Source organism: Mus caroli, unplaced genomic scaffold (genome assembly GCF_978045245.1).
Source record: "Mus caroli unplaced genomic scaffold, Mus_caroli_1 scaffold_4, whole genome shotgun sequence".
NCBI lineage: Eukaryota > Metazoa > Chordata > Mammalia > Rodentia > Muridae > Mus > Mus caroli.
In genome coordinates, this window is record NW_028227259.1 from 26336673 (window position 1) to 26360558 (window position 23886).

Consider the following 23886-nt stretch of genomic DNA (forward strand, 5'->3'; position numbering starts at 1 on the left):
GAGCAGAGCATGGCTGTGTCTGGAGGCTGTACCTGTGAGTTGTGGAACGCTCTTGTTTCTTATGCTCAGGTGGAGGTGGTTAGTTGAACCGAGGGGGTTGTTTTTGAAGAGGTGGATTTCAGAGTGGAGTACCAAGTGAGCTAGCACAGTCCTGAGTCACACAGTTGTCATCAGGGTGAGCAAGACCTTCCCTTCTGGGAAGGTGCATGTTGACTGACATACATGTCAGATGTGGAGACTGAAGACTGAGTGATTAAGAAGAAGTGCTGATATTAAATGCATGGGGTTTGCTTTGTTGTGTGTGTGTGGCGGGGGGGAGGGTTGGTTTTTCCAGACAGGGTTTCTCTGTGTAGCCCTGGCTGTCCTGGAACTCACTCTGTGGAGTATGCTGGCCTCGAACTCAGAAATCCACCTGCCTCTGCCTCCTAAGTGCTGAGATTAAAGGTGTGTGCCACCATGACTGGCTATGCATGTGGTTTTTAAAGAAATAATTTAAATTAGTTTTTAAATTTAGCATACCAAGCGATGGATTGCATCCTGATATTTTCATAAACACGTGTCATTGTACTTTGTTCTTCTTCTCCCACTTCCTCTGATGACCTCAAGACCTCTTTGGTCCACCCACCTATTCTTGCCAGTTCCCTCCTCTCCTCCAAATACTCCTCCTTTCTGCCCTTATGATACATGAACTCCATCCTTCTTTTCTCCCTCCTCCCTTAAGATCACTTCCTTTCCTCCCATGGTACCCTCTTTGCTTTCACTCATCACACACACACACACACACACACACACTCACACACACACAGACACTCACACTCAGGCACACACAGAGACTCATTCACACACACTCACACACACATACACATGCACAGACACACACAGACACACACACACTCATACACAGACACACACAGAAACTCATTCACACACATTCACACAAAGACACACTCACACACACATACACACACAGACACATTCATACACAGACATGCACACAGAGTCATTCACACACACATACACAGACACATACACACATATACTCATGAACACTGACACACACTCACATACACATACACAAAGAGAGACAGACAGACAGACAGACAGACAGAGGGGGAGAGAGAGAATGATTTAAATCAAGGTCCCATATATAAAACATGCAATCTTTGTTTTTCTGAGTCTGGCCTATTTTATTTATCTTAATAATATCCCTTTACATCCATTTTTTCCCCAATCATCATGATTTAATTTTTTAAAAGATTTATTTATTTTTATTTATATAAGAACACTGTAGCTGTCTTCAGACACACACCAGAAGAGTGCATTGGACTGCATTACAGATGGTTGTTAGCCACCATGTGGTTGCTGGGATTTGAACTCAGGACCTCTGGAAGAGCAGTCAGTGCTCTTAACTGCTGAGCCATCTCTCCAACCCCTTGATTTCATTTTTTAATGGCTAGATAAGATTCCATTGTGTATCAATATTACATTGAAAAGGAATTCATCCACTTTTGACAGACATCTAGCTGGGTCCCGTTCCTTGGCTCCTGTGAATACACAGTGGTCACCATTGCCATGCATCTATCTCCGAAGTTTATTGACTTGGAGTCCTTCAGTTGTAGCCCTGGTCTATACCGCAGTTCTGTGTTTAGTTCTTATTGGGAACCTTCACACTGACTTCTGTAATAGTTCTGCCACTTTACAGTCCACCAACAGTGCACAAAGTGTCCTTTTCTCCACCTCATCACCAGCAAAGCTGCTTTGTCTTCAGTAAACACAGAAGGACCAGAGGGAGTTGCATGGTAGATGGGTCTGCCACGGCCATCAGGTAGTTCCATGTACTGAGAGGCACTGCTGTAAATACATGTATGTTGCTTATGTTTTCGTCACTGGGAGCTGCCCCCCAGAAGGCCTTCATTCTGTGGGAGCACACAGCCTCCTCTATGTTCCTTAGGTGACACTGCTGCTTCTGCCCTTTTTGCTCCAGTGGCCTATATGACATGGCCTGTTGAAGACTGGGATCTTATGGAAAGGTTCATGGAACAAGTGGTCTTTAAGTATCTTCGCGCTGAACCTGAGGACCATTACTTTTTAATGGTGAGTAGTTGGAACCAAGAGAAATACACTCCTGTGAGTTCCAAAGTACTTAGATTTCCTTTTTTAAATGCAGAATCTTCCTAAAGACTTTGCATGAGTCAGGCTGCTTTTAGGGGCAAATACCAGAAAGTGCAAGAAGAATATCAAGATCCTACAAGGCTTAGCATCTTGCAGACCAGGAAGGGCAAAGTCCGGCTGCCTGGGGCTCCTTGGACCATCAGCTTCAGGATGAACCCAGCTTTTAGTGTGGCCTCTTCTGTTGGCTCTCTGGTGCCTCAGGACAGCTTTCCAACTTCCTGTGTTACTACTTCAGAGTCTTTCCCTATTTCTGCTCAGTAGTAGAAGGGAAACTTTTCCCTGCAGCTTTCCTAAGCTTAGGAACCTTTCCGGTGGTTTTGCCCTGTGTGCCTGAGCTGTCTGTGGGTCTCTTAGACTGGGAGGAGGGGTGAATACTGTAACCTCAAGCATAAGGTCCAGAGAGGGAGGCTTGGGAGGGAAGCTCTTATGTCCTGCAGTGTCCTCAGGAGTGGACGCTGTGACTATTATTCTGTTATCGCAGAGGAACCCCAGCCATGAGATCACTTTCCAGTGTTTAGGTTCTATTGTAGGAGGGAACTGATCTGAGTTACAGGCTCTGATGATGGTATGTAAGTGTCCTGTCAAACAACAACTTCATAGAGAAATGAGAAGAAATCCCTCCTGGGATCTCTGAGATCTCATTGTTCTATTTAACACAATGTTTCCTTCCATGGAGCAGTCCTTTTACATTAAAGGTAGCCTAAGGTATAATATGCTTGCTTAGTAAACAGAAACTCTGTACAACATAAGCTGCATATTAAAACTCACATGAATTAGCTTTGGATTTTTCTGTGCAAGTATATTGTTAAATGGTTCCAAATTCAGTTATAATGATTTTCAGTGTTTTCCCATACACACTCTTTAGAGTTGTCTGGCTTAGAAGGTGGTAACTACAAGGTTAATAGTTAAGGAGTCTACAGAGTTAATGTCTGTCAAGGCAGTCTTTGAGGGTGCTCTGAGCTGCCCCTTAGGTGGGATTGTCAGGCATGGCTTCTGTGTCTTACAGGCCTCTGTATTTCCTCCCTGGAGTGGTTATAGTGACTAAAGGAGGCCAGGGGACTGACAGCATGAGTTCCTTTGTCTCAGACTCTGCATGCTGGGCTTGGCGCTTTCCCTGCTCCTGCTTATCACTGACTACCTGTTGGACAGGATTTTAGGGCCTGGTACCACTCCAGCTGCTGCCTTCTGCCTGCTTCAGCTTACTGTGCCAGGGCTCTTCTCTGCCTCTGCCTAAAGGGGATCTGACCTAAGGCTTGTGGAGTGAGTGCAGTGCATGTCACAGGACACTTTTCCTAGAGAGAGAGAGAGAGGGAGGGAGGGAGGGAGGGAGGGAGGGAGGGAGGGAGGGAGAGACAGAGACAGAGACAGAAAGAGAGAGACAGAGAGAGACAGAGAGAGAGACAGAGAGAGAAAGAGAGAGAGAGAGAGAGAGACAGACAGACAGACAGACAGACAGACAGACAGACAGAGAGAAAAATTTTGTTCTCTCCTGTCTCTGCCTCTAATTTCCGCCTGATTTTTCTCTTGGTCCTCTTCCTCCCCTCACTCCATCTTTCTCACACATACACACCCTTCCCTGATTTAGCATATATATAAATGGGAAAAACAATCAGTTTCTAGGAAGAAATAGGAGGTGGAGTTTTATGTGAACCTAGAAAAGTCCATTTGCCAAAAATAGGTATCCATGGTGAATTTTAAAAATATTCAAATCCATTACAAAAAATACAAAGTATATCATATTGCACACACTGCACTGTGAATCTGCAAGTATTGAACGTGGCTGTGGGAATTTCCTGTTTCTTCCAAGTATATGTGTGTGTATGCATGTTTTCCACATCTGTGCAGGTGCCCACAGAGCCCAGAAGAGGGCCTTGGTTCCCCTGGAGTTAGGGTTACAAACATTGTGAGCTGTCAGACAAGTGTGCTGGGATCAAACTTAGGTCCTCTCTAAAGTCTTAACCATTAAGATAACTTTGTAGCCCTTCTACTTCATTTTTATAGTAAAAAAATGACACTTACAGATTTTGTGTGGTGGTGGTGGGGTATGTGTGTGCTGTGGTATGCAGGTGTGCAACAGAGCACAGATTACCGGGTTGAGTCTCTCTTTTACCGTGTAGATCCTAAAAACTCAGGGTTTGGTCTTTGAGGAGAGTGCAGAGCCATCGTGCTGACTCTGCTTTACATTTTGAGGCAGAGCTTTCCACTCTGGCTATACTGTCTGTCTAGCAAGCCAAGTAGGTCCTTCTGCCTTGCCTCTCACAGGTGTGTTTGCTAATATTCCTGACCTTTTACGTGAGTGCTGTGGGTGTGAACTCAGGACAAAGGTAGCAGGCACTTCACCAACAGAGCTATCTCCCAGCCTTGTGTTCTTCCCCATCAGTGGGTGGGGTTGGGAGGGAGGAAGCTGATGAAGGAGGGAGGGGAGACATCTAACTGCTCTTTAGGTGAGGACTTGGGGTTTAGTGTGTATAAGCCCTAAGTGACTCATATCACCAGCACTTTAGGAGCCCACAGGACTGTCCTTTATGTTGTATCTAGTCATTGGAGGGTACAGAGCAAGAACGAGCTGGTGACAGCATGTTTTATGATGATTTAGAGACACACACTGGCCTGTGAACTGAGCTGGTGGCAGATAGGAGTCCTGTGTTTGTCCCTAACACTGAACTGACCAGACCTTAACACAAAGCTGTGTATTTTGAGGCATTCTGTAGCCTAGACTGGCCGGGACTCACTATGTAGCACAGGCTGGCTTTAATTCATGGCAGTCCTGCTGCCTCAGTCTCCAGGTGTTGAGATTAGGAATGTGAGCCACTAGCCACCACATTTGCTAGAATCGTGCTTTAAAGAGGTTTGCTGTTTTTCCTTTTCTTTCTTTGTTCAAGGAATTGATCCTTAGGCTTTGAGGTTTGCATTGCAAGCCACATGTGGCTGCTACATCCTTCAAATGTGGTTGCAACAAGAAGGCATATAAAATTTTGTTTAATTTTAATTGACACAGATATAAATAGAAATGTTGGACTAAGGGCTACACTGTGGGACAGCTCAGACTGGTGTCCCCCAGGCTGGTGTGATCTGCTCAGAACAGGGAACACAAGGATGGGAACTAAAATATAATCTTTGAGAAGTGGTGACACACACCTTTAATCCTTGCACTCAGTAAGGCAGATCTCTGAGTCCCAGGCCAGTCTGATCTACAGAGTGGGTTCTGAGACAGCCAGGGCGACACAGAGATCTTGTCTTGGAAAACAAAAACAAAAACAGAAACAAAAAAGATAGCTGGCTTGCTAGTTAAGAACATATACTGCTCAGGACCCAGCACCCACACTAGGTGCTCATAACAGTGTGTACCCCTGCTCCAGGGTTCCAATGCCATCTTTTGGCCTCTGCAGGCACCAGTACATATGTGTAAACATGCACATACAGAGATGTACACATGCATACACAAAACTTAAAAAGTAAAATAAATCTTTAAAGAGAAGAGTGTTTGCAGGGTCAGGAGCGAGTGGGCTGTGGGTGTGAAGGGACTCAGCATCCCTGGGCCTGATATTTATATACACAGTAGTGATTGAGAAGCCTGAGGCTTGCCCAAGGCCAGATCACGTGGGACCTGGAGGAGATGGGTGTGCCACTGTGTGCTGGCTGGGATTCTCAGGGAAGACATGGCCTTGCACAGAGGTAGAGATTGAGTTTGTCCCGAGGGCCACTGAGAACTTTGAAAGGATTCACAGTGACTCCAGTGGCGAACACTGACTGTGTCATCACCTGCAGCAGTGTGTCACCTCTGTTAGCAACACCTGGGTTCCTGTGTGCTTCAGTCACAAGGTGTGATAGTGTGACAGTTCAACACACACAATCACCCTCAAAGTCAAGTCTCAGAGCACTGGAAGACAACTGTCCCTGGCCTGCCTGGTCACTGTCCCCACAGGACCAGAGGCCAAAGGAATGCAAATGAAGGAAAAAGAAGTCATGTAAGTGATTCCTGCAGATTCCTGCAGCCCCTAGAGCCAGCCTGAACATTTGCTTGGATTCCAACAGGGGCGTGGTTGGGTGTCTCACAGTTAGGGGTTTTCTCAAATGTGCACTTTTAGTTGTCAGCTGAGCCTGTAGCTGCTGTGACATCTAAACTGCAAGAGAGGAGAGGCGGCCTGTCTTGAAGCGTGCTTCTTCTTTCCTGACCTGCACTGGTTTGCAAGCGTCCTCCTCTTCTCCTGTGTTATGAGGAGATTGGACCTAGGGCCTTGTATATGCTAGGCAAGTGCGGTAGTGCCGCTGAGCTGCATTCCAGTCCCTTCACATTGTTTTTGAGACAAGCGAAGTTGTTAAAGGTGGCCTCAGACTTGCTTTTTGGCCCAGGTAGGTCTTGAGCTTTCAATCCTTTTCCCTCAGATTCCAGAGTAGCTTGGAGTACAGTCCTGCAAGACCTGGTCTTGCCTGAGTGGTTAACACTGTACCTGCAGTTACACATGATGGCACACAGGTGGCGCCATGTGTCTGTCAAACTGAATTCAAAGTCAAGTGTGAGCTGAGCTGCACTGAGGTTCCAGGAGCTGGAAGTATGGTTGCTTTTGATGTTGTGATACTTTTTTGAACAGGTATTGGAAATGAGACTTAGTGCTTGCACTTGGCCAGCCGCTTACCCCCGAGCCATACCCCCAGTCCATATTGTATATTGACAATGAACTTGCTGGTGGTAAAGATTTTTATTTTAAACCTTTCTGACTTACACGTCAGGAGGCTGACAGGTTGTGTGTGTGTATCTAATGTTGTGTCATGGCATTTTCTACCAGCAGAAAGAGGGCACACTTTGCAAAGGTAACTTAAAATGGAGACTTTTGGTAGGGAGGTAATTTTAGAAGGGCTCTTGAAAAAAATATCTAGACAAGACAGTGGGTTTCATGAACACTTGACACCCTCACACTGTGCAAAGGGACACATCAGATTCATCCAGAGCCACTTGGGGAGCGGGGAAGCAGAGGGAGGGGGTGGGCAAAGCATTAGGATGTAAAAATGGACGTCTTCATAAGAAGTTTAGAATCTGTAGGCAGGCAAAGGCCTTATCTCTAATTTAAACTGCACATTCAATTTGGTAAACTTCAGGTGTGCCAGAAATGAATGTAAGAAAGCAGATGTCACTTGTATCCCTGATTGTCAGTTATTGATCATCAGTTATTGATCATCAGTTATTGATCATCAGTTATTGATTATCAGTTATTGCTGAGCTTTTCTTGCGGCTCTGAGTTAGAAGAAGGAGGATGGATGTGTCCCGTCATGGTTATATCTGTGTCCTGAGTGTTCACTCAGCAGTGTTGTAAAAAGTCCTTAATAGAGCAAACTCTCCAGAAACATCATCCTTCATGAAGTTGGTACAGTGCTGACCCTTCCCTGTGTTTGAGTACTTGGTGTTTTTCTGAACTTACATCCCGTTTTTTCTTTACTTTGTTATGTTTTAGGGCATATGCTAGCCTGAGGCTGGCTCTAGGGGCTGCCTCTCCTTCAGATATTTTGGAGTTGGGTGGTTCTACTTTGAGAACCTGCTGACTGGAGAAGGTCTGATCCCTACCTGACTAAGATGCTTTCTGACCTCTCCAGGCCTGTGACTACATTTAGATTTTCAATGGCAGTGTTAAGTGGTTTGCAGAGTTCCTGGGTATCCAGCATGAGCTGATGGAGTGAGGTGATTGTTAGTGAGAGATGCTTGCTTTCTGTCAGGCTCCCTGCAGAGAGACACACTGAGCTCTGCTCCTGCTGAGAGCTTCTGAGGAAGCTGTATCTCTCTGTCTTCATGGTCAGGAGCAGCTGCTCCAGAGCAGACAGCTGTGTAGCAGCCAAGTCACCTGTGGGCAGCATGAGGCCCGGGTCCCTAGTTTCTTGGCCTTGCTTGCTTAGACTCACATACGACTGCTGTGATGTCAGAGGTTAAGTCAGCTGATGTCACTGCAGAGTGCCTGTAAAGGCACACAGCAGCATTTGGCACTTAGGAAATATGTGCAGGGCTAGGTAGTTCAGTTTCTAAGTAAGCATATGTTTTCCTGTTCTCCCAAGCTCTGAGTTATGCAGGTCTACAGCACTGAGATCTTACAGCACTGCAGAGTACTAGGGTATTCTGGTGATCATTTACTTCATTCCCTAGTGGATTATTATTATTTTTTAATTAAGAAATCCATTGCAAATACATGACAAGTAATTGTAAAATTGAGCTGGGTCTTGGACTGGAGGGGAAAAAGGATGTAAAAGTTATTAAAAGACAAAGAAACAAGATATTGAAGGAGCAGTATTTATGAATGCAGCTTTGAAGATGGCCACTGCAATGTGAGACAGTTTTAGTGTGCACACACCTAAAATGTTTAGGAGGAAGCATGATGCTCTCAGGTGGTTAGACAAAGTGTGAGGATAGGAGGGATGGTGACTGACCTAGTGTCCTTGGAAGAGCCACCTGTGTTACAGGAAGGGACCGTGACCGACTCAGTGTCTTTTGACCGACATAGTGTCTTTCACTAGCTTGGTGAAGATGAACTATTGAGATGGTTAGCAGACCATATGCGTGTCCCCAGCCCCAATAGTGATCCTTTATGAAGAAGGTAGAATCACTATTAAATTCAGCTATTGCACCAAGATCTTCTATGTGAACTGAATTGCATTGTAAGTCCCATTCTGTGTTTGATCAGTTTTCTGCCTCAACAAACCAGTTCACAAACAAGCCTGTGGGCCTTCCTCATCCAGATGACTGCTCACAGGGTGACTCACTAGGAAGACTCAGGGGGAGTAAGGACAACCAGTGGGTTCTCAAAATGTGGTACTTCTCAGGTGACCCATCACCATTATCACCATACTTCTTGCTGCTTTCAGGGACTTCATTTTCCTAAGCTTCACTCTTGCTGTAATATTGACCCACACATTTACACACGATGCACTTTGTACAACTAAATGCCCTTAGAGACTTCTATGCCTGTGCACTGTGACAGCCAGGGGAGCACTGTGAAAGCCAGGGGAGCACTGTGAGAGCCACAGGAGCATTGTGACAGCCAGGGAAGCAGTGTGACAGCCAGGGGAGCAGTGTGACAGCCAGAGAGTACTGTGTCAGCCCGGGGAGCACTGTGTCAGCCAGGGGAGCACTGTGACAGCCAGGGGAGCACTGTGACAGCCAGGGGAGCACTGAGATAACCAGGAGTGCACTGTGTTGGTCAGGGATACAGCCTCTTCCCTCAGCAAGCACTATCACTGGGAAAAGGCACTAAACTCCTAAAGTTGCATTGGGCAGACCATGGGCCACACTGGGAACATTCTCTGGCACAAGAAAGGGCTCATACCTCTAAATCTAAAGATTCTTAAAGGGGCCTATGACTTTGAAAAAGTTTTAAAAATGTAAAAATCACATTTTAAGATATGAACTTCCTGTCATTCTAGAGAAAGACATTTTAGAAACAATATTTGGGACCTACTAACAACATTCATTTCATGTTTTCCAAGAAAATGAACCGTGCTTGCTTTATACATTTAAAAAAGTGAAAGACTGGGTTGGGGAGATGCCTCAGTGGGTAAAAGGACTTGCTGTATATGTGTAAGTAACCCAGGTTAGGGTGGCAATCTGCATCCATAACCCAGGTTAGGGTGGCAGTCTGTCTGTGATCTTAGTCTCCTAAGATGAGGTAGGAGGCAGATAGGAGACTCCCTGGAAAGTCATGGGGCAGCCATCCTGAGGTATAGAGTGAACAAGAGTGTGGGTTTCTTGTAGGCTTTCCTAAGGCTATGGGTAGGCTATTAGAGCTGAAATTTCTACATAAACTCATGTTAGAGCTGGACTATGTATCAAGGCAGAAGACTAGATCTGAGATGGCTTTACAGGACTCTGCTCTTCTGCCTCTGTCTCTACTGCCTGCTCTACATATCTCACCTCAGCAGCTGTGGCTCTCAGCTTGGCCATCTCTCACTGGCAGCGAGCAGTAATGAGTGGAACAGACCCAGCCTAACCTGGGGTCTCTGGCCTGGATCTGTGTGATTTTGCTTTCCCATAAACTTGTGAGGGATTGGCTGGCTGATGGGGTGCCTGGCATCCAGAAAGGCAGTGTGGGAACTCATGGATCCTTGAAGGATGGTTTTTATTTTCTTTATAGTTTTCTCAAATGATATTTTCTGTCTGAAAGTTAAATGAGGGCAATTTCACTTTCATTGTCCTAAATAATATTCTGTAGCCTGAGAGAACAGAGCTGCCTTTCATTGTAACAGTCAGTCAGTTTCATGATTCTCATCCTGCCTCACCCACCAGACGTCTGGTGTGGTCGCATGATAGAGGCTGGAGCGATCATGGGGCTGTGGGCAGAGGGAGGAGCCATTTGAAAATGTTCCCTAGGGGATTTGAATATGCTTCCTTTCAGCATTGCAGCTCTGAAGGATTCCAGTAGGAGGGAAGACCCTGTTGGCTATTATATAGAGCCTGTGGGTCAGTTAATGTGGATTTTCTGGCTTCTTGGCTCTTGTCAGGGTTCTGCCCGGGGCATGGGGAGCGTGGGCATGAATTGCTATGTGTTTTCAGTTGCTTACAGTGTAGGAAGTACCAGGGAAATGTTTAGTATTGTGCTGTCACAATATATATATATATATATATATATATATATATATATATATATATATATATAATGTACGCCTTTTGGCTAGCGAAAGGTCTCAGGTGAGGGATTCAAGGGGGGCAGTTATTAATGCCATGTAGAATCAGACATGTTGGAGACTCTGAGGAGTTCAGACCCTAGTGACAGAGACAGATAGCATGGTAGAGCTCTGGGGAGAGTCAGCCCACAACGCAGGAGTGCCACCCTTAAAGAAAGCAGGAGCCCATCCTAGAGCCCACTTTAGGGGACCACAGCCAGAAATGCAGATTGGGGTCACCCCAGATTCCATGTTCCAATGTGGAAGCATTTTCAGAGTTTTACAGGATGAAGAAAGTTATAGGTCAAAACAAGTTCAAATGCATTGGTGGGCATGTAAGAGAGGCAACTAGAGCAAGATGGGGGAGCCTTTCTGTAGGCCCCAAATGCTATTCTTAGACTGTCTTAACTTTTGGTTTGGCGGAAACTCGGGATCTTCTAGGCTGATAGCTTACTAAGGCTTTTATACATTAGTCAAAGGATGTTTGTTCTGACACAGAGGTGGACAAGGAATGGCTATTCAGGGGCTAAAGCTAGCCTAAGATAGGCAATTTGCTTCTCGAGCTGCAAGTCCCAGCCTCCCCATATCTCTGCAGTTTGTAACCAGTCTTTGCAAACACAGCAAACCTGTGCTTTCTGGCTGGTGGTGTCAGCTGAAGGATTCCAGGGGACTCAGTGCAGGGAAGAGGAGAGGGTGTGGGAGAGTTGCTGCAGGCAGCCCAGCAGCAGTCTGCCTTCAACTCCGACAGGGGGCGCTCATGCTGCACAGTGTGTTACTTACATAAGTCATCCTGCTGTAGGCAGAGACTGGACCATCACAGGCACTCAATCTCACCCAAGGCTGTGCACTGTCCACTTTGGTCTTTCAGAACGTCGTTCTTTCTGGAGGCTCCACAATGTTCAGAGATTTTGGACGTCGTCTGCAGAGAGATTTGAAAAGAGTGGTGGACGCCAGGTTAAAGCTGAGCCAAGAGCTCAGTGGAGGCAGGATAAAGGTAGGAGGCTGTGTGCCAGCCGCTGTGGGGGTAGAGCCAAGCTTCACTGGGGGGGGAGGTAGCCGAGGGTTGATGCTGGATTTCATGGGAGGTCGTCCTTAAAACCACCTGGGTCAGTCAGGCATCAATGTGTGTGACCAGGGTGGTGCAGAGACAAGATGGGATTGTGGTGAGGAAATGTTCTCATTAAATGGAAAAAAACTGCTGTGCGTGGGGAGCCAGGCCATGCTCATCCAAGACCACAGCTCTGAGCTGCTGGGTGCTGTCTGGGCTTCTCCCTGAGGTGGGCTTTGGTGGGGAAGAGAACCTACGGCAGTGAAGGTGCCCGGTGCAGTGTTTGTTTTCTTATAGTGTTTGGGGGTTCACTTTGTTACTGGCCTTGCTACACCCTGTGATTTGTTTGAGGGAAGCTATTGGTTTGATTGTGTGTTTTAGTATTGGAAGAAGGGGTCTCCTGAATCTGTGGGCTGGGCCTATAGCATGACTGAGGCCGTCACTGGAGGAGTCACTGTCTATCATGGACACACTGCTTGGAGGATGCAGTGCACAGACTAAATGCAGACTAAACGCAGTTGCTTTCTTTTGCAGCCTAAGCCTGTGGAGGTGCAGGTGATCACTCACCACATGCAGCGCTATGCCGTGTGGTTTGGAGGCTCAATGCTGGCCTCAACTGTAAGTCCCTGATCTCTTGTCATTTGTGCTTTCCTATTGAGTTTGGATAAGTATTGTCTACAAATGTGAAATAGCATGTGTTCTGTTTGCATGGCTTTAAATATGCAAAACAAATTCTACTTGATATAAAAATATTTTAGTCACTTAAATTGTATGCTTTATTAACAAACACGGTGGTGGCACATGCCTTTAATCCCAGCATTTAGGAGGCAGAGGCCAGCCTGGTCTACACAGTGAGTTACAGGACAGTCAGGGCTACATAGAGAAACCCTGCCTTGAAAAGAACAGCAACCAAAAACAGAACAAAACAAACAAACAAACAAACAAAACACCCCACTACTACCACCACCACCACCAAAAACCAAAAAAAAAAAAAAAAACCCAAAAAAATCCACCCTGCTCATTGTCCCTTCCATGTGGTTATTTTATTTATTAATATTCCCCCCACCCCCAGAGTTTGTTAGCAGCCATTTTTAGTTCAGGTTGACACATTTTTGATCCCAGTAAGGGAAACTAAGTAGATTTATTGTTGCTTTGTAAAGTTGGGAGTTGCTGAGTGAATTTTAAAAAGCGAAGTCAAGTTCTGCCTGGTTTGTTATCAGATCAGGTGTGGTACCATGATTGGCAGAGACCCTTGGATAAGTCCCTCCCATTTGCTCAATGTTTTCCTCTTCCCACCTGCTCATCTTCTTCCTCTTTCTGGCTGCTCCTCCTGCAGCCGGAGTTCTTTCAGGTCTGTCACACCAAGAAGGACTATGAGGAATATGGGCCAAGCATCTGCCGTCACAACCCGGTCTTTGGAGTCATGTCCTAGTGTCTGCATAGGAGCGATTGTCTGACAGTGTCCTGTTGGGGAATAAGTGTCCTTCAGAACCCAGAGCAGCCACGGCTCCTGTACATAGCAGTGTGGAATGGGTGTGTGAGCAGCGTGCTTTCATCACCAGTGGGGCCGGGCACGGTCTTCCCAGTAAAGCCATTTATCCGGTATGACTGTTCGTGGTCCTCCTCCCGGCCCCTCCCCTCCTGCCCCTCCCACTCTCTCTCCTTTCTACCCGAGCTTCTAGTCAAGTGTAGCTCTGAAGGAATCCATGCAACTGTAGAAACTACTAGAGGATGCAGTGGATTCTCCAGGAAAGACTGTAAGGTGGGGGAACCCTGGCCTTCCCAGCCTATTTTTGTAAATAAAATGTTATAAACTTGAAATACAAATTGATGTTTATATTTCCTATCATTTTGTATTTTATGGTATTTGGTATAACCAGCTAATGCTAAGCATGAGTAGTCACAGAGTTCATGGATGTCAGAGTTCTGTAATAAAGTACTTGATTGTGAGGCATGTTCTGATGTGTGTACAGGCTTTATGCCACGTCTGCTGGGAAGTGATTACATGTTGTTGGGGTGGTGTGACATCTGAGCACCAACCGCTGTTGAGTGAGAGTTGGTACAGATGTATCTAACTTCCTGGAGCTGCTTTATAGAAGACAATGGTTTAATGTTGTTGAGTGCGGGATGAAATACTATTGCACTGTTGTAATAAAGGCTGCTAGAATCTTTATAACTGTTCCTTGTGGTCACTTTTGCCTCCCCATTCATTCAGAGAACCTCAGACTCTATAGGTTTGCAGACAACTGATGATTGATACTGTGTGTGTGTGTGTGTGTGTGTGTGTGTGTGTGTGTGTTTGTCTTAAAAGTGCCATCAAGCCTGGGTGGACAGCCTGCCTGTTGTGTTTTGGACGGTGGTGTGGACATCCTTGGGGTGTCCAGGCTGCTTTCTTAGGAAGCATTCAGTGCTCTGATGTCTGCTGAGTGACTTCTCACTCAAGTGTAGGTTAGTAGATCCAAAGCTCTCCCTTCTCCCAGAATCCTTGTTACTTTAAAAATTGTTGTTATAGTCCTCCAAGTTGTGAGGCATGTTTTTCTCTCAGACACAAGTTTATTTTGGAAACTTGAGCTTTGAGGCCTCCTATCTCTCCACATTTGATTCTTCCTGTCAGTAATTCACAGCCATCCTGAATCTGAGAATAGTCAATGATTCTGCGAACCAGAGAGACCACATCCAGGGAACTGTAAATAATTAAAAAAAATATTAGTTAGTGTGTGTGTTTACACACACGTATGGTCTGTATTTATGTGTGTGTGGTGTATATATCTGTGTGTATATGTGTTCATGGTATGTGTGTGCATGGTGTGTAAATGTGTGTGTGTGCAGTGTATATATGCATATATGTGTATGCTCAGTGTGGTGTGTATAGATGTGTATATGAGTGGTATGTATATGTGTGAGCACAAGTGCCAAGGTTCCCACATGAAGGTCAGAGACAACTTGATGTAGTTGGTTTTCTCTTCTTTCACCTTCACTAGGTCTGGGATTGAATCATGTCTGCAGGCTCGCATGTGCCTTTTCCAGTGGAGCTGTCTTACTGGATCCTTGTGTAACTTTCATTGTAGCATAATTATTCTTACTCTAAAATGGACTTTATTATTTTAAAATACTTAATGAATATTTATTACATGAATATACATTTCATTCACTTTGCTTGACAATGTGCTTTGGAGTGCTCACGTGCATATATATATATACACACACATACACATATATATATATAATATATATATACACACACACACACACAACTTTGTAATACTTGTATGCTTATAATCTCAGCATTTACCTTGCAGAGGGAGGAGGGTCACTACAAGCTTGAGGTCTGCCTGTGGGTTTTAGGTCAGCCAGGGATATACTTGGTGTTTGGGATGGCTCACTGAGTAAAGGCTGTGTTGTACAAGCCCAGCAACCTGAGTCTGATCTCTAGCACTCATAGTGCACAGAAAGAGAACTGAGATTCCAAGGTTGTCCTCTGACCTCTATCTATATGCTGTGATATATATGCTAATATATGCTAATGTGCATACACATGTACACTACTAATAAAATGTTCCCCACAGTTAAAAACAAAGCAAAACCCAACATACACACACACACACACACCACACACTGTCTGTGTGTGTACATACACACACAGACAGTGTACTCATCACAGTCATGTGTGGGCAGCATCATCTAATACAAAGCCAGCTTAGCAGGAGACTGTTGAGTACACACGGGTGCTGTGCAGATAGGATGGAAAACACCATTCTACCATGCTGACAGCATAGTCCACCGTAGAGCGGTCTCTCCTCTCAATAGCATGTCTGACTGTATTGTAGCTTACTGCTGCTGTCACACTGCACAAGAGCCAGTGACAGGCCATGTTGCTAGAAAAGAGCAACACTGGGAGCGTGAAAGTCCAAGAATAATGCACGTGAGGGTGTTGTCTGCAAGTGTGAATTAACTGTATTAGTGTAGTATCAGGTGAGGCAGGCTACTCACAAAGGAAAGAGCTTTGTTTAGCTGCCAAGCTCAGGGGTTCAAGGGCATCAGTTCGGCTCTGGTGAGGGCCTTCTCATTTGCTCATGGTGTGGTAGATGGTCACAGTGGGAACATTGTGGGAGTGAAGACTGCATCTGGGTTCAGGAAGCCACAGAACACTGGGTGAGCTTCTGTAATGACCCTCTCTTGGGCATTATCTCAGTCTCTTCGGAGGGCAGAGCCCCCAGAGTGACCCAAAGGCTCTTTACATAATGGGTTCCTATTATGGAAACTATTAGGCTAGCCAGGGAGATGTGTAGTGATAGTCTTGAGATATATAGCAAGCCAGTGAGATGGCTCTCTGAGCAAAAGCTGTGTGAGCCTGACATGCTGAGTTTGATCCCCAGCACCCACTGTGGAAGGAGAGAACTGACCCAAGGCTGGTCATCACTTGAGATTTGTCATCATTTGAGATTTGCATCCTGCTTCCCCTGCCCGGAATAGTGGTGCCCCAGGACCAAGCCTCCTACTCATGAGGCTAGAGGACAGAGCACATCCATGCTGTAGCTGTAGGTATTTATGGATAGGAAAGGACAGAGTGTAGGAGCCGCACGGCCTGTTGATTCAAGCAAACCCTGAGGGGCATGGAGCAAATCTGCTACCATGGAAGAAACCTACAGTATCCTGTGCTGTTTCCTGTGTGACAGAGATGCTCAACCACAGTCTCCCAATCAAGGGTTCGGGGTCTTTAGTTGTCTTTCATCCAGACACACATTTCTCTGCACTTCCTTGGGAACTTTGGCTCCTCACCACCTTCCAGCTGCTTTACTGCAACCAATCCTGCTTGGTCTGTCTGCCTCAGCCACATCCTCTGCATCTATATGTCAGTGTTGACACTCATGTTGGCCAAACTAGAGCCAGTGTAACTGGCTCAGACCCAGAGTGTCTACCTAATTCTATTTGCCACAAAATTGTTTTGAAACTCTTTTATTCATTCATTTTTTTTAAATTAAAATTGTGTGTGTGTGTGTGTGTGTGTGTATGTGTGGGGTGTATGTGTTTATGTGAGTGCACATGCCTATGGAGGTTAGAGGTCAGCATTGGATGTGTTTCTCAATCACGCTCTAGCTTTTGAGACAGTGTTTCACGACTAACCTGTAGCAAACTAATTCGACTATACTGGCTGGCCAGTGACCTCCTATCTTGCCCTACCCTGCCTCCATGCTAGGCTTCTAGCCATGTGCCACTATGTCTTGGCTCTTTACATGGGTAACAACTCAGACCCTTAGGCTTGTGTGGCAGGCACACGTTGAACCTCCTTCCCAGCCCAGTGATCATTTTAGTTTAGATATAAAATATAGAGAGCAATATGTTCTACTGCAATGCAACTACACGGTGCTGTCCTCTGCAACCCCGGCTCAGACACATCTTAGAGGAAGTATGTCAGAAGTGGGCAGTGGGGAGAACAAGGAAGGTGCCCAGAGCCTGCTTCCATTCTCAGTCTCCAGGGTGGAGCTGGGCTGCAACTGGGTCTGCAAGCCCTGAGAAAAAGACCCAGAGCTGTAAGTATAGGCTCAGAGCTGTAAGTATAAAGACTGGCTACCCTTAAGTCAATGATACCTACTTTCCTCTTCCCTCAATTTCCCAAGCATTCTAAGGACCTTGTTGCTGTCAGGAGGTTTAAGGGTTTTTTTGTTTATTGATTAAAGCTGCCAGATATTGTATAGAAAACTAAAATATGATTTGGTCACTTTATAAAGAAGGACTATGTTAGAATTATATCACTAATTAAAAAAAATTCCCACACACTTTTGGTTCAGGTTGACTTAGCCCATATCTCAATGTGGTAGAATTGGGAGGAAAGGCAAGCATCCCTGAGGGAAAGGCCCATGACTTCGAGTGAAGTTTCCTGTAGACTACTTGTGTCCAAGTTGGCTTTCTCTTGCTGTGATAAAGACCATGACCTAGAGCAACTCCAAGAAGAATGAGTTTGTCTGGCTTACATATCCTGATTACAGTCTGCCAGGAAAGGAACTCAGACAGGAACCTGGAGGCAGGAAATGAAGCAGAGGCCATGGAGGAGTGCTGCTTATTGGCTTGTTCACTGAAGCTCGCTCACCCTGCCAAAGGGCGGCCCCATCCCAAGGCCCTCCCACATCAACAACTAATCAAGAAAACACCCATGGACATGCCTATAGGCAATCTGAAGCATTTTTCTCAATCGAGGCTTCTCTTCACAGATATCTCTAGTTTATGTCAGGTTGACAAAACTGAAACCAAGACACCATGTTGATCAATATCATCTTTAACAAACACACCCTAGAATTATAAGCCAGCAGTTCTTAGACCTGTTAAAGTGCTTTGATAGAGCTTTGCCCTGTTTGACAGGTTGAGACACCAGCTCTCATCTATGTAGAAAAAAGTATTATAAATTATATGGCTTTAATGTAGAAAAAAGCTCATGATTTAGCTGTTCCACAATGAACATGGACTTTAAAGCCTCATGTTGTACAAGATAAATACAACCAGCTTTATCTGTCAATTGTGACTGATTGGTGAATCTCTCTGCCTCTCTCTCCACCCTCTGCCCAGCCCTGCCTCTTGCTTCAATGTCCTCCCCCTATGTGCTCTCACCCTCCTTTACCTCCTCCTCCCTGGACCAAACAAGGCTTACCTGATGAGTCACAGTGGCTAGCTCAGAGTTGTTCTTTATACTCCAGGAAAAGCCCCATTTTAAAAACTGCAGGCACTCACAAGTGCTTCTTCTGTTACCACATAGGCTGAGATTAAGGGGAAAATAAATATAGGGGGAAAATAGAACTTGCCAGAGTTGGGGACTCCATTGCTGCTGCTCCAGGTGAAGTGTGCACTACTGCTGAGGTGTATCTATCCCCTGGCCACTGCTCTCAGCGGAATCTGGGCTCTGAGTGTTCAGATATGAATGACTCTTATCATTAGGATTCCAATAGTATCATAAAATTAGAATGAATTTCAGAGCTGGTGGATGCACCTGGAGAGCAGGTGACTGAGCGTGTGTGTTGATGTAGCAAGTCTCAGGTGGTCCCTCCAGTCTGGTTAGAACTGGAGGGTGGCCTTGAGAAATGTCCCTTCAGCAAGAGGCAGGAGAAATCCCCCACGTTAGACCTGCTGTGCGAGTGTGTTTCAGGGTGACAGTGGTTCCTGCTACAGCTTCCTAAGTGACTAACAGGCTCTCATGAGACTAAAGTGCAGACCTGCGGTTCATTCCTTCCTTGGGCTCCTCCCCTTGTGTCTCCTCTACAGATGGTCCGGCTGGGTCGACCTCTCAGCTTAATCAGCACAGCTGATTTCAAAGAGTGCCCTGCTAGGAAAATTTACTTGTTACATGATCTGTACTTAATTAAAGAGCATTTTATAATGTTTCTTTCTAAATGTATTGTCAGGCTTGCTAAATAGAAATATAAATTGATTGCAAGGCAATTGTAATGGATGACTGACAAGGAAAGAAATCTTTATTACAAAGAGGCAGGAGTGCGAAGATGGCTTGGTGGTTAAGGGTGCTTGGTGACTTTCCGGAGGATCTGAGTTTGGCTACCAACATTCGATATGGGATGGCTCACAACTGCCTACAACTGCGGCTCTCCTCTGACCTCCACAGGCACATTGTATGCTTACACATATATATAAATAAAATTAAAAAATAAGTATTATAAAAAGAAGCTATCGCTTGATCTTAGGATTATAAAGGTTGCATTTTTACAAACCCTGACATATTCTCAGTTAAGGAAGCAGCTGTGTAGTCTCTCCTCTCAGATAGTATATGAGTACTGGGAATTTTTAAATTTTCATTTCATGAAATATACTTTTAAATTATTAAAAGTGAATAATTATAAACCTAAAGGTTTATGATGTCAAATAAAAGCTTAATGACATGCTTTGGCTGCAGTTCCAATATCTGGTGGTCAGATCAATGCAGTAGTCTTGCCTACTTTATACCTACTGAGTGAGTCTGATGTTTTCCCAGCACTGACTCATGGAAATGCCAGGAATGGTAGAGCTGACACCCCAGGTGTTAACCACAGGCTTTTCTCTAGTCACTGAGCAGACCTGGGGAGGAGAAGAGATACTGACTGCATATGACCCATGACCTCTGCTGACCAGCAAGAAGTGAGGAAACTGTACCTGCAACTGCGGGAGGCAGGTGACACAATGAGGGAGGTGTTCTGGTGTGTGTGTGTGTGTGTGTGTGTGCCTCAATGTGACTGACGTTAACAAGGGCTGTGAGAAGTCACAATGAATGAATGAGAAGTTACAATGGCTGGATGCAGTCACCGTCACATGTGTGCCACAGATGGCCACAGCTTATTATCATAGAGTACAGGAATAGTGGGAAGGAGTTTATTTTTATTTTTGGGTATGGGTGTTTTGACTGCATGCATGTCTGTGTACCAGCTGCATGCCTGGTGCCCATGAAGTCTAAGTAGGAGCGCCAGATTCCTTGAAACTGAAACGGGTAGTGTGAGCTGCCACAGGATACTAGGAATTGAACCAGAATCCTCTGGTTCTAGAAGAGCAGCTAGTGCTCTTAACCACTGGTCCATCACCTAGTCCCTTGTTTATAATTTTTAAACCGGAGCTACCTATAAGATCATTTTCTGGCCAAATTTAGAAGTATTTTCGTTTCTACTCCCCTCCCCCCACCTCACTGTGCTTGTTTATTTTGTAAAGAAAAAGAAAACTCCCAGTGTGCTCTGTCTGTATAGTGGTACTAGAGAGCTACCAAAGAAAAGCCCAAGGTCCAGCAGCCTGCAGGAGTCCTATGAGACTGATAACTAGAAAAAAGCTCACTAGCAGAGCACGCCTGCTCAGTATGAAGACATAGACGCCTGCCCATGACATCTTTTATCTTAATTAGGGTAGTAGACTCAACTTGCCATTCTGATAATTCGGCCATTTTCTCAAGCTGAATTAGCATGTTTTAACTTATTTATTCATTAGGTCTTATGTTCATAATAAATTAAACTTTATTAAGGCATGGTTGTGTGATGTAATTACAGTTCTCTGAATTAGAGTTTAAGGAAGTTACTGCCATACTCTATGTGACCTCAGTGTTCCCTAAGAACAAGTGTTACTAGCATTATAAAATTTCTGAAAATGCACAGTTTAGGTCTTGGTTGATTTACAGATAGTTGACCTCTACAGAGCTGGTATTCTGAGCAGAGAATTTAGGCCCAGCAGTGGCAACCCCAGCAGGGTTGAGAGTAAGCAGACACTAACAACAGGGTGCATCATTTCCTGAGGTGCTTCCTTGGGAAGTTGTTATGTTCATGATGCAGGGAGGTGGTGCTTGTCTTTGCTCTGAAGTGGGGTGGGGCAGTGGTGTAGAAACCATTCCCCTTGACAGCTTTGTGGGGTTCATTGCCAGGTTTAATTACCCCCCCCCAGGTGTGTGTGAGTGTGTGTGTGTGTGTGTTTGTATAATGTCATGCACACATGCCATGACATACTTGCGGATGTCAGAGGACAACTTGTGACAGTTTTGTCCTCTTACTATGTAGGACCCAGGGATAGAATTCAGGTCACCAGGCTTTGCCACAAACACTGAGGCATCTCACTGTCCTCCTCCTCCTCTTCCTCCTCTGCCCCTCCTCCTCTCCCTCCTCCTTTTTTGAGCAAAGACAACTCACTAATGCAATGTTCTAGAGAGAGAGAGAGAGAGAGAGAGAGAGAGAGAGAGAGAGAGAGAGAGAATGCATACTTACACTTACGCAGGCATGCACACACACTTATGATTCCCCCCCCCCACCCCAAGCACTACAGTTCCAGTGGATTGTCTGAAAAGCCATCAGCCATGAATACTAGAATTACTCCAAGGCCCCATCTCCAGGTGATCAGGAAATAGATATGATCTCTACCCACCCCCACTATTGGATAAGGACTAGCTTTCCTCTTCTACTCTCCCTCTATACCATGGAGGCAATGGGAGAGACATGAACTGAGCTCACCATCCTATGCTGCATCCCATGGGCCAGTGCCAGTTCAAGGGCCACACAGGAGTCACTTGTGAGCCTCACAGAAGGGACAAATCATGGCACCTCCATTGGCTCCCAGTGGCCTGGGCTTCATTCTCAGCAGTTGTTCCTGAGCCTGTGCTGGATAGTGGAGCATAGGCAAGCTCCAAGGGTTAGGGAGCTTTGGGCTAACAGTGGGACATGGTGCCTCTCAGGGCTTGTGAGAGGTTTTAGGATGCTGGAGGCTCTTGCACTTTCCACAGCCTGGGCTCGCATCTGGGACCTACCTGCAAACCAGTGGGAACAGGCTGTGGGAGACAGTCTTGGCCAGACACCCTGGAACAGCTGCCTGCAGATGGGTCTGTCTGTTGGTCCCCCAGCTGGGTCTGCTAATGAAGGATGCCTTCATCGCTGCTCCTGGAAGACTCCATTGAATATGGAAGAGAACCCAAGGGTTTTAGAAAGGAAAAACAAAAACAAAAACCCTAAGCTTCAGGATATTGCTTTCATTGTGAGCTATGAGAAAAGAGGATCTTTTAATGGTCATTGGTAAGAGATAATTAAGGAGAATTTCAGTTACAGGGCACTTTGCAGAAAGACTGTAATTAGCAAAATGGGGCTCATGTCTCTTGGTGCATCTTTCATCTCCTTACTGTGCTCATCCTCATCTGGCTGAGCAACATTGGATCAGTGCCTCTCCTCAAGCTGTATTGACATAGCCTTTGAAAAGGAAGCCTAGTTCTTTAACTGAGAGTGTACTTGAAATTCAAACACAATAGCCCAAGGGGAGGGAATCAGACACCTGGGGATGGCAGTGGTGCTGACTGATGGGAACTGCAGAATGTGTCCATGGGTCCAGGTGACAACAGGCTTCTGTCCCTTAGGACATGAGCCTTTGGTCATGAGTGAAAGAGAGAGAGGTTGTGATGTTGAATGGAACCTATTCCAGGAGGAACTAGGAGCCTCGTGCTCCATATTCATATTTAAAAGTTATGTGCCCAAGGGAGAATTTTATATTAGATATTTTCTTATTTACATTTCAAATGTTATTCCCTTTCCTAGTTTTCTCTCTGAAAATCCCCTGTCCCCTCCCCCCTCCCCCTGCTCCCCAACCCACCCATTCCCACTCCTGGTCCTGGCATTCCCTTATACTGGGACATAGAACCTTCATAGGACCAAGGGCTGAGGGAGAATTTTGAAAGAGGGAAATAGTTTTTATTTGAGAAATGTTAGTGACATCATATTTGATGTTTCCAACATTACTCATAGACTGGGTGATGGTTTGTCCCTGTGGGTTCTGTTATTTCTACCCCTGTTCCTTCCCTTCACTGCAGGACTTGAGAGTGGCCCCATCCTCTATTTCTCTAGAGAATGTGAAGAAAAAGGAAATATTCAAACTCTTCTCTGGCCTGAGCAGATGGCCCAGTGGGCAAACACTTGCAGCTCACACATGAAGTTCAGATCCTAGCATCCAGATAACAAGGCAGAGACAGAGACAGAGACAGTACAGTAGCTGGAGCTTGCTGGCTGCCAGCCTAACCCCAAAGCACAATTCATGGAGAGACACTTCCTGAAAGGAATAAGACAGAAAGCGATGAGGAAGACACATGCTGCCCTCTTCTGGCCTTCTCCCATGTGCATAGGTGTATGCACTGGCACATATTAGTGTTCATATATGATATACTTGTGACACACCACACACACACATACTGTACTGGCTGGGTTTGTGTCAACTTGACACACATTAGAGTCATCAGAGAAGAAGGAACCTCGGTTGAGGAAATGCCTCAATAAGACCCAGCTGTAACTCATTTATTTTCTCAGTTATTGATAGATGAGTTGGACCCAGTTCATGGTGGGTGGTGCTGTCCCTGAGCTGGTGGTCCTGGGTTCTATTAGAATGCAGGCTGAACAAAAAGCAGCACCCCTCCATGTTCTCTGTATCAACTCCTGACTCCAGGTTCCTGTCTTGCTTGAGTACCTGCCCTGACTACTACTATTGTGTGAGGTTCAATGTGTGCTTTGAGCTTCAGTATTGTTTCTTTTATAAATGTGGGTTCCCTTGCA

General features: G+C 45.5%; 1 protein-coding gene across 1 annotated transcript; it reads left to right on the plus strand.

Annotated features, from left to right (window-relative positions):
• The first annotated feature begins 11645 nt into the window (after positions 1–11645).
• LOC147005056 (actin-related protein 3B-like) lies at positions 11646–13687 on the plus strand. Its single transcript, XM_085836144.1, has 3 exons — positions 11646–11806; positions 12395–12478; positions 13197–13687. Exons 1-3 carry the CDS (start codon positions 11708–11710, stop codon positions 13290–13292), a joined length of 279 nt encoding a protein of 92 aa, XP_085692270.1. The 5' UTR covers positions 11646–11707; the 3' UTR covers positions 13293–13687.
• Positions 13688–23886: the final 10199 nt, after the last annotated feature.